The sequence below is a fragment of the Eleginops maclovinus genome, chromosome 18, assembly GCF_036324505.1.
Source record: "Eleginops maclovinus isolate JMC-PN-2008 ecotype Puerto Natales chromosome 18, JC_Emac_rtc_rv5, whole genome shotgun sequence".
Classification (NCBI taxonomy): domain Eukaryota; kingdom Metazoa; phylum Chordata; class Actinopteri; order Perciformes; family Eleginopidae; genus Eleginops; species Eleginops maclovinus.
Window position 1 is genome coordinate 2,217,751 of NC_086366.1, and position 18,807 is coordinate 2,236,557.

Below are 18,807 nucleotides of genomic sequence, written 5' to 3' on the forward strand. Positions count from 1 at the left end.
GAAGTCATAAAGCTGCTTTACTAAACTGTGTTATTGCTGTTCAGTGTGTGCAGTGCAGGACATATGAGACCAATCTGAGTGTTAGAGACTAAGAGTTAGTGTAGAGTTACCGTTAAAGTGTTTCACCACAACGTGTTTCCAGATGACACAGTTTTACAATTCATGCAACCAGTTTTCAATAAGTTGTACTTAAAATATTTGACCTAAACCAAAGCATTTGTTGCTCTAATTTGGAACCTTTCAATAAATCTCATCCCCCGTTATGTGGGTTGATGTGATCCTCTATGGAAACATAAAGAGGATAGTTTTTTTCAGATTATAAAATTGGTAGTAGGTGATTTTTCAGTCAGCAAGGACGCATACATTACACTTTATTTAATGTAGTTAAGGCTCTTGATCAAGTTGACATGTACTAAGTGCATTCACCCACATAGAAACAAGCTCTGGACGGGGGGGTCCTGCAGGTACATTGGCCGTGTGCAGAGTAAGAAGATATGAATATATTAAGCAATGTTTACCTGGCTGGAAGAAGGAGGTACCGCTTACTTTCTTTGGATGCATGTCTTTCCTGCTGAATGACTTGATGCTATTTGGTTTATAAAATGATCTGTTTTTTTAGAAATTCCATAAATTTCAAGGTTTTATTGGTCATATGCACAGCAGATACAGCGTATATGTTGGCAATGAAAGTCTTATATCCCATGCTCCTCCAACAACTCAACATGCATGGTGCAAATAAGATAATAAAATAGTGCAAAAAGAGAGAAGAATATTTACAATAACAACAATAAAGATTTAGGGATGTGAAATATATACATATGTGGAATACATTGAACACTGTTGAATGAGGAGGTATGGACAGATGCGCATATTGTTATACATCAGGGTTTTGAATACTTTACATGGCTGCACATTTAGGCATCAACACATCCTTTACAGCATCAAAGCAGGTTGTTGTTCCACACCCAGGGTGAATTAGAGACCATAAACTGGAAAACAAGACGCACAAAAATGAATTTATGATCTCTTCACTGATCAACCACCCAGTACAGTCCTGTGGGAAAGCGTGTTGTTGCACCGTGTCGCCAGCAGGGGGCAGCATTGCGCTTTAATGCAGCACATACTGGAGAAAGCGAGGACCTGACAGAGGCGATGGTCCCCTCTTCTCCTGTTGATCTGCGTGTGTGTTTTGATCAGCATGCATCAAAAATAGGAATTATATTTGTTCATGCACTTTGCTATTTCACATTCAATCTTAATTCTGCACCGAGGTTAACCCGAATATAATTTCTTCATGTTCCCAGAAAAATAATTTAATTTATCTGATCATCGCAGGTTTAACAATTGAATTTCCCGTCGATGTTATTGTTCTGTAAAGGTTGAGGGAATAAAGACACAGACCTTTGAGATCTAATCTGTGTCTGTGTGTGCAGCGTGTGTGTGTGTGTGTGTGTGTGTGTGTGTGTGTGTGTGTGTGTGTGTGTGTGTGTGTGTGTGTGTGTGTGTGTGTGTGTGTGTGTGTGTGTGCAGCGTAACAAATTCTGTTAAGGGAGCTCAGCCATGAGAATGGACATAAAAAATTCAGCTGACAAGAGCAACTAGCCCTGACACACACACACACACACACACACACACACACACACACACACACACACACACACACACACACACACACACACACACACACACACACACACACACTCTAAAGGTAACTCAGAGTGATGCACCAATTCAGATCCCAGTCAAGCTTCATTTCTCCACAGATGTGAGTTACTGATCTGAAGGGAGTTGCCAAAACTAATTTCCATCAACCCCAGTGGCTCTTTCTATCCGCTGTGTTTGTTTTCCCAGTTATCTTTCACGCGTTTCTCTCAGACGCAGCTTTTCTCTGCTCCCAAACTGTGGAGCAGCCTACTGTAGTGATGTTATAGAGCATGCTTTTAGGCGACACTTAAACACATATGTGTTTAACACAGGACTTTATCCAGACCGTGTCCTTTAAGGTATTTTACACGTGTTCCACTCACAGTTTTTAAGTGGTCTTTATACTTAAAAACATCTCTTGATTCCTGACTCTGAGCAAGTTCTCTTTATCTTTGATATATTTTTCTTATAATAAAATAATGATGATAATAATTCAACTTTTTTCTCCCAATTTTACTCAAATTCCTGCTGAAATAATAAAGTTTAAAGCTCCGGTTCTTCTCATTGATAAAGGAGACATTGAGATAATGAAACCTCGATTTCCTCTGTTGTTGTCTCTGCTGCCGTGGGAGGGGGGGGGGGGGGGTCACCTCTGGCTTTTGTGTGTGTGTAAAAACAGTGTGGCTTCAGGCTGCTGTCATTCATTCTCCCTGCTGATGTCACAGGCTACACACACACACACACACACACACACACACACACACACACACACACACACATACACACAGCTGTCTTTTTTCTCTTGACCCCCCCCTCCCCCAGTCTCTCTCTTTGTTTCCCTCCCTCGCTCCACCTGTACCGATATACTGTATGTCACTTAATTGGCTCCAAGACACACACACACACACACACACACACACACACACACACACACACACACACACACGGTCCGCTTCAACAGGTGTGATGTCAGCAGGAACTCAGCATGGCGCCACATGTTGCTATGGTGACCGTCAGGTGCCTAGCGACCAACAGTTGCTCACATGTCTCCTCTCTTTCCTCCCCTCCTCTTCGTCTCTTCCTCTTTTCCCCTCTTCTCCCCCATTCATTCCCCCATCTGTTGGTGGGGTGAAATCCAGATTGTGTGTGTGTGTGTGTGTGTGTGTGTGTGTGTGTGTGTGTGTGTGTGTGTGTGTGTGTGTGTGTGTGTGTGTGTGTGTGTGTGTGTGTGTGTGTGTGTGTGTGTGTGTGTGTGTGTGTGTGTGTGTGTGTGTGTGTGTGTGTGTGTGGCCTCTTTTATTTACTTCTGTTCTCTTTTCCTCGTTAAATCTAAATACTGAACGGTTTTTAAAGCCTTTTAATCTTCATCACAGAGAACTATACATTTAATTTACACCTTTATGAAACAACCTGTATCTGAAGCCTCTCGCCATGAAGAGCTGCTCCAGTTTTGCTGTCTTGTTGTTTTTCTTCCCAGCTGAATATCTACTAAGTGATATAAAAACACCGGAACAGTTTAAGGGAGACAGCAGGGGGCGAACAGACGCATCACCGAGCAAAGCGATAAATAGCTTTTCATACAAATATTAGAGTAGTTAAGGAACCAGCGGAAATTCAGGGAGAATTAAGTGATGAAGAGGAGGATGAAGGACTGAATGGAAACCCTGCTTCCTCCACTTTCAGGTTCAGTTGTCAGGTTTTTAGTGTTTCAGGTTAAAGATTCACTCCTGTCCTTCATCAATAGGCATACGGGTCTCTCTCTCTGTCCCACACACACACACACACACACACACACACACACACTCACACTCACACTCACACTCACACATTCTCTCTCTCTCTGTCCCACACACACACACACACACACATTCTCTCTCTCTCTGTCCCACACACACTCACACTCACGCACACATTCTCTCTCTCTCTGTCCCACACACACACACACACACACACACACACACACACACATTCTCTCTCTCTCTGTCCCACACACACACTCACACTAACACACACACATTCTCTCTCTCTCTGTCCCACACACACACACACACACACACACACACACACACACATTCTCTCTCTCTCTGTCCCACACACACTCACACTCACACACACATTCTCTCTCTTTCTCTCACACACACACACACACACACACACACACACATTCTCTCTCTCTCTCTTTCTCTCACACACACACACACACACACACACACATTCTCTCTTTCTCACACACACACACACACACACACACACCGCATAAAAAACACACACACACACACACACACACACACACACACACACACACACACACACACACACACACACACACACACACACACACACACTCACTCCCACTTTTCTTGCATTCTCGAAAGTCCTTTTTATTTTTTCCCCCAAAAGAAAATTGACTTCTTTTTTTTCGTCCATATCTGCAGCGGCTCGTTTCCCATGATTACCCATCAGCTCGTTAACACAGGTCCGCTATATATCAGCTGATCGAGGCTTAGATATCGTCCTCAGGAGACATAGTGCATGTGGGCCAATCAAATCAAAGATAAAGAGGGTAAAGATGGGACCACAAAGTTGCTCGAAAAGTCAAATGGTATTCTTGTTTCGGTCCGTTAATGAACTCCTGTATTTACAGAACCTGAAGCATGATTGAGCCGCCTGATGACCTTGTTTTAACTCAAGTGATGCAGCTTAGAACTGGTAGCTTTTTACCTGTGGCTTGTTGGGCTGATCATGCAATCATTCCTCCAAATTCTCATCGGTCGCACAAGACCTTTGAGTGGTTGGTCTGAAGGTCAGGTTGGGTTTTAGTGGTTATTTTACGCATCATTTGGAAGGTTGGATCAGATGGACCTCTTATTAAAAGCAAACCTTTCTATAACAGGTCCTGTGCATGCAGATATTTTCAGCATCACTTCTTGATTGCACTGTGAATATATCAGAATGTATTTAATGTTTGGTCTCATAGTTTCTCAACAGCTTCAACTCCTTTTTCTTGGAAAGCATAGACACAATAATCATTGACCTATGACCTCAGTAAAAACAAAATCATGCACTTGAAGTAGCTTTAAATAGTGTAAGCTGCTGCAGATGTGGTTCCTTTTAAAGATAAAGTAACTTGTTCCATATCTTCCCATTGATTGGTTGAAAAGTAGGGAAAGTTTAGGTAGATTTTCTCTGATTGACCCCCAACCCTCGTGCCTTAAAACATTTCTAAGTTTCTAAATGTCCGCTGGGATGGAGATAACGGGCCGTCGGCGGCATGATTGGCCCGGTTTAACACACTTCAGCACCGATTGCTTTTACCAGTGGGCCTCATTAACCTGCAGGAGCACACGCCGTTCCTCCGCTAACGAACATGCTCTTTAAATATTGGTGAGTGTGTGTCCAGTGTCCCCACGCTGACGCACTGTGGGGGTGTTCAGACGTCATTCACATGCAGCTGCCAGCCAAGTCTAGGAAGTAACACAACTGACTCACACACACACACACACACACACACACACACACACACACACACACACACACACACACACACACACACACACACACACACACACATTCACACACTGTTAAACTGTGTGTGTGTGTGTGTGTGTGTGTGTGTGTGTGTGTGTGTGTGTGTGTGTGTGGGGAACTTTCACTTTAATATATCAAGTGACCAAGGAGGCTCGTGTCACTGATCAATATTTGATTCACTGCCACTCGAGCAGATTGTGTGTGTGTGTGTGTGTGTGTGTGTGTGTGTGTGTGTGTGTGTGTGGTGCCTATTGCTTTTACTACAGAGGTTGTGGCGCTGGTCCAATGTGTGTGTCAGCAGAGGAGCCCAGCCACAGTGTTGGCTTACATTGATTTGGTCGTCTCCTCTCAGCAGGTTGAGCTGAGCTGGGGCCCAGCGCAGCACCAGTTGGCACCATTAGGATGGTACCATCATATTTATGTAGACGGTGCGGGGTGTTCAAACCCTGAGGTGAGCATCTTCCTGGTTCCCTCGCCAAGAAACCATTTGGATTAGAACGTGGCAGAAAATAAGATCTGTGTCAACACTGAAGGGAACGGAAAGTGGTCAAATGCCATCTGAAGGCCTTCAGTTGCACGACTTCCGAATGTGTTCTGAACATTATGTGTTTCATCCGTTTGGACACGAGACGTTTCAATGTAGCGTTGTCTTTGACCAGTATCACTGTACCTTAAATAAAATCCCTGTACCTTAAATAAAATCACTGTACCTTTAAATAAAATCACTGTACCTTTAAATAAAATCACTGTACCTTAAATAAAATCCCTGTACCTTAAATAAAATCACTGCACCTTTAAATAAAATCACTGTACCTTTAAATAAAATCACTGTACCTTAAATAAAATCCCTGTACCTTAAATAAAATCACTGCACCTTTAAATAAAATCACTGTACCTTTAAATAAAATCACTGTACCTTAAATAAAATCCCTGTACCTTAAATAAAATCACTGCACCTTTAAATAAAATCCCTGTACCTTTAAATAAAATCCCTGTACCTTTAAATAAAATCACTGTACCTTTAAATAAAATCACTGTACCTTAAATAAAATCCCTGTACCTTAAATAAAATCACTGTACCTTTAAATAAAATCACTGTACCTTTAAATAAAATCACTGTACCTTAAATAAAACCCCTGTACCTTAAATAAAACCCCTGTACCTTAAATAAAATCCCTGTACCTTAAATAAAATCACTGCACCTTTAAATAAAATCCCTGCACCTTTAAATAAAATCACTGTACCTTTAAATAAAATCTCTGTACCTTTAAATAAAATCACTGTACCTTAAATAAAATCCCTGTACCTTTAAATAAAATCCCTGTACCTTAAATAAAATCCCTGTACCTTTAAATAAAATCACTGTACTTTAAATAAAATCACTGTACCTTAAATAAAATCCCTGTACCTTAAATAAAATCACTGCACCTTAAATAAAATCACTGTACCTTAAATAAAATCTCTGTACCTTAAATAAAATCACTGTACCTTAAATAAAATCCCTGCACCTTAAATAAAATCTCTGTACCTTAAATAAAATCACTGTACCTTAAATAAAATCACTGTACCTTAAATAAAATCCCTGTACCTTTAAATAAAATCACTGCACCTTAAATAAAATCCCTGTACCTTTAAATAAAATCCCTGTACTTTAAATAAAATCACTGTACCTTAAATAAAATCTCTGTACCTTAAATAAAATCACTGTACCTTAAATAAAATCCCTGCACCTTAAATAAAATCTCTGTACCTTAAATAAAATCACTGTACCTTAAATAAAATCACTGTACCTTAAATAAAATCCCTGTACCTTTAAATAAAATCACTGCACCTTAAATAAAATCCCTGTACCTTTAAATAAAATCCCTGTACTTTAAATAAAATCCCTGTACCTTAAATAAAATCACTGCACCTTTAAATAAAATCACTGTACCTTTAAATAAAATCACTGTACCTTAAATAAAATCCCTGTACCTTAAATAAAATCACTGCACCTTTAAATAAAATCCCTGTACCTTTAAATAAAATCACTGTACCTTTAAATAAAATCACTGTACCTTTAAATAAAATCACTGTACCTTAAATAAAATCACTGTACCTTTAAATAAAATCACTGTACCTTTAAATAAAATCCCTGTACCTTTAAATAAAATCACTGTACCTTTAAATAAAATCACTGTACCTTTAAATAAAATCACTGTACCTTAAATAAAATCACTGTACCTTTAAATAAAATCACTGTACCTTTAAATAAAATCACTGTACCTTAAATAAAATCCCTGTACCTTAAATAAAATCACTGTACCTTTAAATAAAATCACTGTACCTTTAAATAAAATCACTGTACCTTAAATAAAACCCCTGTACCTTAAATAAAACCCCTGTACCTTAAATAAAACCCCTGTACCTTAAATAAAATCCCTGTACCTTAAATAAAATCACTGCACCTTTAAATAAAATCCCTGCACCTTTAAATAAAATCACTGTACCTTTAAATAAAATCTCTGTACCTTTAAATAAAATCCCTGTACCTTAAATAAAATCCCTGTACCTTAAATAAAATCCCTGTACCTTTAAATAAAATCCCTGTACCTTAAATAAAATCCCTGTACCTTTAAATAAAATCACTGTACTTTAAATAAAATCACTGTACCTTAAATAAAATCCCTGTACCTTAAATAAAATCACTGCACCTTAAATAAAATCACTGTACCTTAAATAAAATCTCTGTACCTTAAATAAAATCACTGTACCTTAAATAAAATCCCTGCACCTTAAATAAAATCTCTGTACCTTAAATAAAATCACTGTACCTTAAATAAAATCACTGTACCTTTAAATAAAATCCCTGTACCTTTAAATAAAATCACTGCACCTTAAATAAAATCCCTGTACCTTTAAATAAAATCCCTGTACTTTAAATAAAATCACTGTACCTTAAATAAAATCCCTTAAATAAATAAAACCCAGTTTAACTTTTATATTTAGATGTCGTGAAGTGTAAATCTTGAATTGCAGAACGTTGTTTTCAAGCAATTTGATTTGTGGTTGTAGACCATCAACAACACCATACAGGCAGTGAGTGGAGTCTCTTTCCATTCACTTACATTTACAACCTGAATTTAGATATTGAATTGTTGTTTTTTCCCTTTCTTTATATTGTAATCATATTTCTTCAATTCTGAAAAGGAACTGAATACCGTCCTAATGAATCCCAGAAGTTGTGTTTCTGAGTGTTATAGTTTCTTTCTTGATTGAATAGACATTTCAGGACCATATGTAGAGAACAGCCTGTAAACATGAAATAAAGTATACAATTATGAACCTGAAAATAACAATATTGTGCCACCTTTAAACGTAATGACCAAAAGAACGTGGACTGAGAGTGTGGTTGTTATAATTTGTATTAATAGAGCGCTAAGCATTCAGGATATAAAGTGTGTACCTTGAGCACTTGCCTCTCTGGTTGGATTCCTCCTCTTTCCTGCCTACATTACTCAGTTTTGATCAGTTTTGCGTAACCTCTTCCCAACACAAACCTGTCTTCACTGTCTCCGAGGGACTCACGGTTTCCAAAGTCATCAAGTTACTAAATCAGCAGGGAGCAGTTTGAAAGAGTGATGCCGTTCTTGGGTTGGATTTCTCTCCGCATACTGGAGGATCTTCAGAAATGTGATACAGGGAAGACGAGGAGGAAGAGTGTGAGTTGTTTTTATAGCATTCAAATAAAGTAAAAAGGAAGGGAAGTGGAGACTGAAACTCCCCCATACCTAAATAATAGATATCTCTTAAAATATGCTATCAGAAAACAGAATCTCACTTCCCTCATTCGTAGGGGACACGGTCAGTGGTTAGTGAGGCAGATTCATTTTTGAATAACCGCAGCTGGGGGGGGGGGGGGGGTTTGTCCACAGAGGTGCTTCAGTTTTATAAATCAATAGGCTGTGTGTGAGATGTTGACGGTCTTTGCTGCAGGCCCAAGTTTTATTAATCCCATCGTTAATCTTTGAAGTGTTTTGAATTGTGGCATCAACGTTTTACAGCCGGCTCCTCTCGCTGTAGAATCGATGGCTATTAAACACACAAGGTCTCAAAGAAATCAGCTTTCTTTATTTCAGAGTTTTGATCTGTTCTAATCTCTGGTTTCAAGTTCCTCCTCCTCCTCCTCCTCCTCTTCTTCCTTCCTCATCCTTTCTCTATACTCTGATATTTCCTGTCTCACTTTCCTTTTATACACTTCTATATCTGTGTTTCTATAAGGTTTTTAAACATTCTTTACCCCACCCAAAAAAAACCTATCATACAAAACTATTGAAGACTAAAAACTCTAACACTCCTTTCCTCATTATTCTAACTCCGTCTTCATGTGACCCTGATCATATTCTTTTAAAAATGCTCACTTTTTGTCCCAGATTCTTTTCCTTCCTATTCTCTTTTCAAACTTCAGATTTTTCTCCAAATTTCAACTTTTTTGAATTTCCAACTATTTCTTCAAAATGATCTTTTATTTCTTAAAATATCTGACTTCTTTTTCAAATGTTCCTAAATGTCAACTTTTAAAGAAGAAATATAAAAACAGTATTCATCATTTTGATTATTATTTTTATTTTTATTTTTAAGGATGGGTACCGAAATCTGAGTCAGAACATCAGAGGAGACGGGGCCATTGTAAATTCTCAAATTGCACCAACTAAGACCTAACTTGTGAATGCAAAAGCAATAGTTCTATTCAAAAACAGCAATCAAATTAAACAAAATGGAAGGATTTGTAAATATGAATTCAGATTTGACTTGAGATTTTTACCCTCTCAAAGAACCGAATCGAATACCGAAAAGAACCGGAATCAAAAATCAGAACCGGAATCGTTCAAATCCAAACGATACCCAGCCCTATTATTTTTGATGAATTGCATATAATAATAAAATAGTAATGTAGTAATAAAAATAATAGAAATAATAATAATAATTATACAAATAATAATAATAATAATAATAATAATAATAATAATAACTATAATAATAATAATAATAATAATTATACAAATAATAATAATAATAATAATAATAATAATAATAATAATAATAATAACTATAATAATAATAATAACAATAATAATAATAATAATAATTATACAAATAATAATAATAATAATAATAATAATAATAATTATACAAATAATAATAATAATAATAATAATAATAATAATAATAACTATAATAATAACTATAATAATAACTATAATAATAATAATAATAATAATAACTATAATAATAATAATAACAATAATAATAATAATGATAATAATAATAATAATAATAACTAAATACAGACGGAATTATTGGTAAAAACAATAGTAAACTGTCACATATTGCAGTATACAGTATTTCCAGATCTTAATATAAACTAAATGCACATACAGTCATGTTAAAAAGGTCGAGGCACTTCTAAGTCACAGTTGTCTATAGCAAATCTATATTCCAGTATAGTTTAAATAACAATCAGCTGGCAACAGGACAGTGTTTAATTGTTAACATGTGTTGGTAATAGTTTCCTATCTTTTAGTCAACCTTCTCCCCCTCCCTATTTTGATTCTTCGGGAAAACCTTTTCTCTTCCTTCTCACTCAGCTCTTTTCACTTCCCTTTCTGTTGGTAATCCATCACTTCCTCCTCCTCCTCTTCCTCCACCCCTTTCTCTCCACTGGGTGTAATCTGAATTGGTTGGTACATTTATCTCCCCCTTCCCATCTGAGCCCCACCTTCTGAGTTATTGCTCTCTAATCGTCAGTGAAACCAAAACCACGTGTACACAAAGATCTCCATACTCTGCCGGTTTGAACCGGGGCTTTGATGAGAGGAACTTTTGATCTGTTTATCATCTTCATCAAAAGCAGATTCCGGCGGGCACAGCAGACTGACGACAACAGGTCATCCATCATATCAGATGGTGCTTAGTTCAAAATCTGAATATCCTACAGGAAATCCTCAGGCTCTTCCAACCGTGCAACGAAAAACTCAAAGGGTCCTATTGTGCTTTTTTGTTGTCCCTTTCCTGTAGTGTGTATACAGGTTTTAGTGCATGTAAATGGTCTCCAAAGGCTAAAATGTGTACCCTCCAAAGGGATTTTATTCCCACACACTCCCCCCTTGCCTGAAACGCCTCAACTGGTGTCCTTGGTATACTCTATGTAACCATTGTACGTGATAGGCTAAGGGGCGGGACATCTCTTAGCGGTTGAGCCAATCACAACAGAGCCGGAAAACTAACCAATCAGAGCAGCTCTGGTTTCAGACAGAGGGTGAAAAGAGGTGCTGCAGCACAGGCAGTATGAGAAACATAAAGAGCTTTCTGAACATTAAAGCATGGAGACATGTCCCAGGAGAGACAAAAAGACAAGTATGAACCTGAAAGTGGGCAGAATGTGGCTCTACGTTTGCTCCTTAATTATACTTAATTCATCTTTCCAGCAAAACCTGTTTGTTGCAACTTTGTTTTAAAGTAAACTAAGTTGGTGTTTGTTCTCCTCTTTGTAGTCTTGCCATAAAGTAAACTTCATAAGAACTATATCATGCATTTCTCACACTCATTACTTTTATTTCCTCCCTTCCCTATTTTCCATCTTATTTTCTCCCTCCTTATCTCCCCTCCTCCTCCTCCTCCACTCATCACCACTCCTTCAACACTTCAAGTTTTTTTTTTTTTAACTTTCCATCCGTCCTGCGCTGCTCATGCATTCGTCGTGCCGCTGAGTTTGCACGGGGCCGCCATCCATCACAGACTAATAATGTTATGTAGAGAAATGGAGGAAGGAGGGGAGATTTCAGGGTGCTTTTTCACACTGAAGGAAGGGAAACTTCTTTCAAATGAAGGATTGTGTAGAGGAAAGAAACTGTGTATCTGTAATATGAACACACACACACACACACACTGCTTGTGGTTAACTATGTTGTGTGGTTTATTTGTCCTCAGGGTCAGGGTACCCGTATGCTCTGCCATCTCCAGCAAAGGACTTTCTCTCTGGTAAAAAAAAAAACCAAGCCATAAAACGTCCGTATCATTCCCAGTCTGCCCATTAACACCCGGCAGCTACGTGTAACCGCATCCTTCATCTTTAATCAGTCGCTCCAACTTCATCAAGCGCTTGAGAAAAGTTTCCCCAGCTTTGCGACTTTATTAATCATTTAACTGTGTGTGTGTGTGTGTGTGTGTGTGTGTGTGTGTGTGTGTGTGTGTGTGTGTGTGTGTGTGTGTGTGTGTGTGTGTGTGTGTGTGTGTGTGTGTGTGTGTGTGTGTGTGTGTGTGTGTGTGTGTGTGTGTGTGTGTGTGTGTGTGTGTGTGTGTGTGTGTGTGTGTGTGTGTGTGTGTGTGTGTGTGTGTGTGTGTGTGTGTGTGGAGGGTGAAAAAAAGAAGAAAAGCCAAAAGATTCGCTGTTTTTAAAGTAGCACCCTCACACACACACACACACACACACACACACGATAACCTTGTGGCTTAACATTAATCAACATGAACAATGTGCATTATTCCCGTTCCGTGTGTGTGTGTGACAAAAAGACTAACTCTCTCCAGCCTGGCATTATTACAGCTGCACCCGAGGCGTAATGGAAAGTAATAAAGAGCTCTGAACATCTTAGTGTGTGTGTGTGTGTGTGTGTGTGTGTGTGTGTGTGCGTGTGTGTGTGTGTGAGTGTGTGTGTTTTTCTGTGAGTGTGAGATAGGGGAGATGAATGGTTCTGATTAGGCGGTGCAAGCTGTGGACAAGACTGATGATCAATGTCTCTCTCCTCTTTTGCTACTTAAGGACTGATGAAAGTGTAACCTACACACACACACACACACACACACACACACACACACACACACACACATTTATGCATGCGTGTGGGTTTTGCCATCAACTGTGTGCAGTGTGCTTAACTTCTAATAGTTTTTGTTCCTCCCAAGATTGATGTTCTGTTTGCTCCATTTCTCTGCTTCCATATGTATGAATGCACACACACACACACACACACACACACACACACACACACACACACAGGCAACACATTGCTTGTTCTTACATGCACAGTAAATGTGTGTATGCATTGCATGTGTGTGTCGCTGTCAGTGGAAACAATAGCCTGTGCAATGGGAAAGCTCTGAAATTGGTTACGCTGTAGAGTAGAAAAGTGAAAGTGTGAATGTGTGGCGCACTGCAGAGCGGAAGTGCTGACTCTGCAACAACAGAGATGGGGGGGGGGGTGGCAGGAAAGCCAAAATAAAAAGACAGGAAGAGAAATGATTGTATGCAAGGCGGACAGGAAAGGAAGGATGGAGGATTAAAGGAGGGAGGAGGAGATGGAGAAGACAGAGGAGAGACGGAGATGGATATAATAAAAAGGTGGAGATGGAGGGGGAGTGGATGTTAGAGGTCTGGGGACTGGATTCAGATAAATAAGTAAAAGAGAAACTTGCAGAGCTAGCAGCATGTGCCTTTTGGCTTTGGGAGTAACATCATGAAACAACTGTAATCTCCCCTCGGGTTCACAATAAAAACACACACATTCAAGACTACCACACTTCCTGTTTCAAGGTCTGTGTGTTAAAATGCCCGCTATGCAAAGCCGCTCCATGTGAGAGAAAGCCTTTAAAGAAACAGTTTTATCCCGAGGTCTTCAGCTGCGTTCATATGATGGATGGTAAATGGACTTATATAGCGCTTTATCCAGTCTTTTCCACCTCAAAGCGCTTTACACACTACATGTCATTCACCCCATTCACACAGAGCAGGACACTTTTTGCTTTAGGTAACTACCTTTCACACACCGTTGGCCATCGGGAGCAAATCGAAGTTAGGTATCTTGCCCAAGAATACATCGACATGTTGAGTGCTAGGGCTGGATCGAACCCACAACCTTCTGGTTGAAAGACAGGCGCACTACCTCGCAGCCACAGTCGCCCCGGTGATGATACGTGATTGGCTGGTTGAGCGTTGCAAGGGAAGTGGTGAACGAGGTCAAAGTTGAAATAATCAGACCTTTGAACGGCGACAATTTCAAGTGGTGTGCGGCGGCGAAGGGTTGCACTACCGCTCTGTCCGTAGAAACACACTCTCCATTTCACTGCCTGTCATGTGCATGCAGCTTGAAATGATGCCGACCAAACCTGAAGTCGATTGGATTTAAAGTAGCCGGGAAACAGACAAAAATACACCCAAGAAATCCCAATAAATTCCAAAGTGCATGACTCCCTGTTGGGTTCAGACCATGGCCACAAGAGGCTTTTTTTTGGGTCTATATGTGATACTTCGGCATTTGCAATATCAAACCTGTGGGTGAAACATACAGCCAGGGCTGCTCTGTTAAAGTTTTGTAGGGGGTGCAGTAACCACATCCGAGTTTATCACTGTTAATGCACATGCCAAAGTGTGTGTGTGTGTGTGTGTGTGTGTGTGTGTGTGTGTGTGTGTGTGTGTGTGTGTGTGTGTGTGTGTGTGTGTGTGTGTGTGTGTGTGTGTGTGTGTGTGTGTGTGTGTGTGTGTGTGTGTGTGTGTGTGTGTGTGTGTGTGTGTGTGTGTGTGTGTGTTGCCTCTGCAGAAGCATTAACACACAGCATCCGAGCGTGTTAATGCAGAGCTCGTTAGCGGTGTGTTTGGCTGTTGCTTTAATTAAGATCATAAACAGAAGCATCCAATCAGCAGTCCAAATATTGAATCCCACCCTGATGAGTAAACACACGACTCAGCTTGTTTGGATATAAATAATCATAACCCCTCTCTCAGATATTAGAACTCCGGTGCTGCTGGGCCCAACTTTCAAGTGACAACCAATCAGAATTTCAATAAATCCATTTGTCAAAAAAAGGAGAACAAATCGGCTGAAATAAAATCAAATATGAAAAATGTCGATCTTTAAATACGTCTACACATCCCTCATTGGCCCGGTTGATATCATGGACCAATTTTAACTAGTAAACACTGTTAGGTTTATTCTGTACTGTATGTCAACGGTCCATAGGTGCTATTGTTTCCTGACTTTGTAAAATAATGGTGACACACTTCCAAAGTTTGCCCATCAGAGTTTATCTACCAATTCTCAGCCTTGTGACACAATCAAAAATACTATTTTACACAATTCATTTAGTCAAAAACTATCTTTATATCCTGATATTATAAATGTTCAACAAGATACAGCTGTAGCGGCCAAAATCCTAGCAATTGTAGCAGAAAATTAACCTAAAAGTAAACCGCCGCTGAGGCACCAGATAGCGAATCTTACGCAGGGAAAATGATCCTGGTCCAGGCAGGAGTCTCCGTTTGTGCTTCAATTTGCATGATCCAATATCATTTAACAAAAGATCAATGAACACAGTTTCCTAAGCCTTTCCTGTGGCTTCTCCTTGAGGCTTGAATCAACCTGGTAAATGTGCCTGGTGGTGCTCTCCTCCCACCACCACCTGTCTCCAATATATACAATTACACCCACTGCCCAAACATGCCTTCAAAATAAAAGCATAGAAACAAATTTAACTCAACATCTAAATAATAATAATCAAAAACAGCAAGTCAATAAGTGACTACCTATTAATATATAGCTCGATTTTTAAACCCCATTATATTGATATAATGCTCAACATCAAGAATGACTGGCTCCTAATCACCATTGATTGCAATATACAAGTAGATGGTTGAAAAAGCGTTGTAGTAGTAGAAGTATGCCCTAACTGTAACTGCTCTTGAATCCCTAAAGAGCTTTTAATTCCCCTTTAAACCTTTGCTAAAAGCCCCATGACTATACTTTAATGGCCATTTTTGCCCCATTTATAACTGTCTAATAAAATGTCATCTGTCAAAATCCTTGACTTGCAAAATAGTGGCAGATTATGAATCCACGTATAATTGAAGAGCAGAGTCACAATGGCCACTGATTTCGTCACTTCCAGTCCAATTACTGGTTAATATCAAACCTCTGGAATCAGGGGAGGATGTTGCCATGACAGCAAAGTATGAGACCAGGGGTCAACGTGTGGCTGGAGGGAGAGGGCAGAATAAACCCGGTCACCCTCGGACCCTAATGCGTTTCCTAAAAGGGATGTTAGCGCCGTCATATTGATCTTCAAGATGAAAGCTGTATCGATCGAAGAGCTTGAAGTTGTTAGAGAAAGTTCATAACTCAGACTCGAAGAGAGATGCTGTAGTGAGACATCTCCAGACAATTAACCGGGGGAGGGAGAGGTCTTTTATCTCAGAGCTTCTACAGTACCCATTAAGATGGTGCGTCATGAGGTAGAAACGGACGTTGGGGCTCAATTTGCACCTGTAGTCCAGCCTGTGATTTAAGGTGTCAACTGGCTCCAGAAGTAATTGGAAGTCGGATTAGGTACCAAGTTAGCCCGGTGGTTTCAGCCTCAAAGTGATGCTGCACCAGGACTAAATACACCAGTCTTGCTGTAGTGAGTACCAGCAGCATCACGGACAACACACACATTCACAAACTCAGCCTGAGGAACAGAATCTAAACAAAAGTTGTCATGCGGGAGGGAAGATTTATGACCGAGACAAAAAAAATGAGAGTCCCACACTATGGTAATGTACACCTCTGTTGATGTCTACAGCTCATGCATACTGCAGAAGAGGCACATCAAGGAGGACGGGAGGGGTTCCAGTCGGTATTGCAGGTCTTTATAGGACCGTGTCATCACAACCCGGGAAGTGAATCCTAGCAAATTTATTACAAGTCCACCCGGTGATATTTGAGTCCACTTGATGATATTCAACGACTGCTTTTTAGATGCAGAAAAGCATCCCAGTTGAGCGTGTGGGGTTTTACTGCTACTCCCTTTGAGAGTCGTTAAACATACATCAAACTCCTTTCTGGAGCGATTAAAGAGGGATGCCGAGGCGGCTTTGGCTTAATAACTCTATAACTAATGTGCCGGGCCTGTGTGTGTGTGTGTGTGTGTGTGTGTGTGTGTGTGTGTGTGTGTGTGTGTGTGCACATACACTATAACACCTCATTAAGCCGACATTGCACCGCAGCCATACGACGGGTGTCACACTCGGCGAGCAGACGGATTGATTGAGCGCGAGACGATGGACCCGCGCCGGCGCTGCTACAGCACATTTGCATAAACATCACCTCCTTTTTACATCTCATTAGCATAGACAACACATTCCCACAGAGGTAGGAGCAGCGGAGGGGAGGATGGACGGGTAATGATTGGGGAGGAAGGGAGAGGGAACCAGAGAGGAGATGCTTCAGTTATGTTCGTATTAAAATGAGACGTTTACAGACATGGTGTTTCTTCTGTCTTTAGGGGCCAATTTGTCTTGTTGGTTTTTACTCTTTCCCTCTTCCATTTATTACCTCCTGTGATGCCTTTTCCATCTCAATTTCCCCTTTTATCAGCTGCTGCACAGACGGCTCATTTCCAAAATCAGTCATTTTAATGGAATCGCAGTGATCAGTTAATTCACCGAGAAGCGCGGGGAAATCTGTGCTCCTTGTCTGCATCGATATTATTGATTTTGTCCATGAATTTCAAACATCTTGATACGATTAAATCCAAGAAAATTAGGAGCCAGACACTTAAAAACAGACTAAGCTATAGTGTGTTCCAGTTATGTTGTCACCACCGCTAAGCTAAAGGCGGCTAATGTTGGTCTATAAAGGAACTACAGCACGGTCACAATGACTTCACGTCACCACCGCTAAGCTAAAGGAGGCTAATGTTGAGCTATAAAGGAACTACAGCACGGTCACATGACTTCACGTCTCCACCGCTAAGCTAAAGGAGGCTAATGTTGGGCTATAAAGGAACTACAGCACGGTCACATGACTTCACGTCACCACCGCTAAGCTAAAGGTGGCTAATGTTGGGCTATAAAGGACCACTACATCGGTCACATGACTTCACATCGCCACCGCTAAGCTAAAGGCGGCTAATGTTGGGCTATAAAGGAACTACAGCACAGTCACATGACTTCACGTCACCACCGCTAAGCTAAAGGAGGCTAATGTTGGGCTATAAAGGAACTACAGTACGGTCACATGACTTCACGTCACCACCGCTAAGCTAAAGGTGGCTAGCTCACCTTTGTATTTGCCTTGCCAATTGCACATTGACTTTCCAGTTTAACAAGTCAAACCTTACCCCTCAGAAAAGAGTGTTCTCCCTCCCCTTCTGGCTCACAAAACAAAGAAAGGCTGACCCAATGAGAAAAGGCAGTATTATAAATCACATATTATAATATACACCCTTAATATAAGCTTTCCATCTGTTTCTAAAAGTCTACTTTGGCTTTTCGTTGTTCTGTACTGTACATTACATCCCTTTTTCAAAACAGCTGACGGGTCAGTTTTGTCCATTTGCATAAATTCCAATCTCATTTAGCAGGTGTTTTTAAGCACAGCCAGCCATTTCTAATTCAATCATTCCCTTATGCATAAAGCTACATAATAAATGTGGGAACACACACACACACACACACACACACACACACACACACACACACACACACACACACACACACACACACACACACACACACACACACACACACACACACACACACATAAAAGGGTGATTGGCCTCGTTGGGATGACTATGCATAATTGAGGCATTAATGGACGGCTGTTTTACCCTTTACCCGAGCGT

At 40.1% G+C, this 18,807-nt stretch overlaps 1 protein-coding gene across 1 annotated transcript in view; it reads left to right on the top strand.

Annotated features, from left to right (window-relative positions):
* The window catches only part of clcn2c (chloride channel 2c), a 141,275-nt gene that overhangs the window by 49,149 nt on the left and 73,319 nt on the right, over window positions 1-18,807 (top strand). The window contains 1 exon segment of the mRNA XM_063907260.1: window positions 12,142-12,192. Coding sequence (XP_063763330.1) covers window positions 12,142-12,192 — 51 coding nt within the window.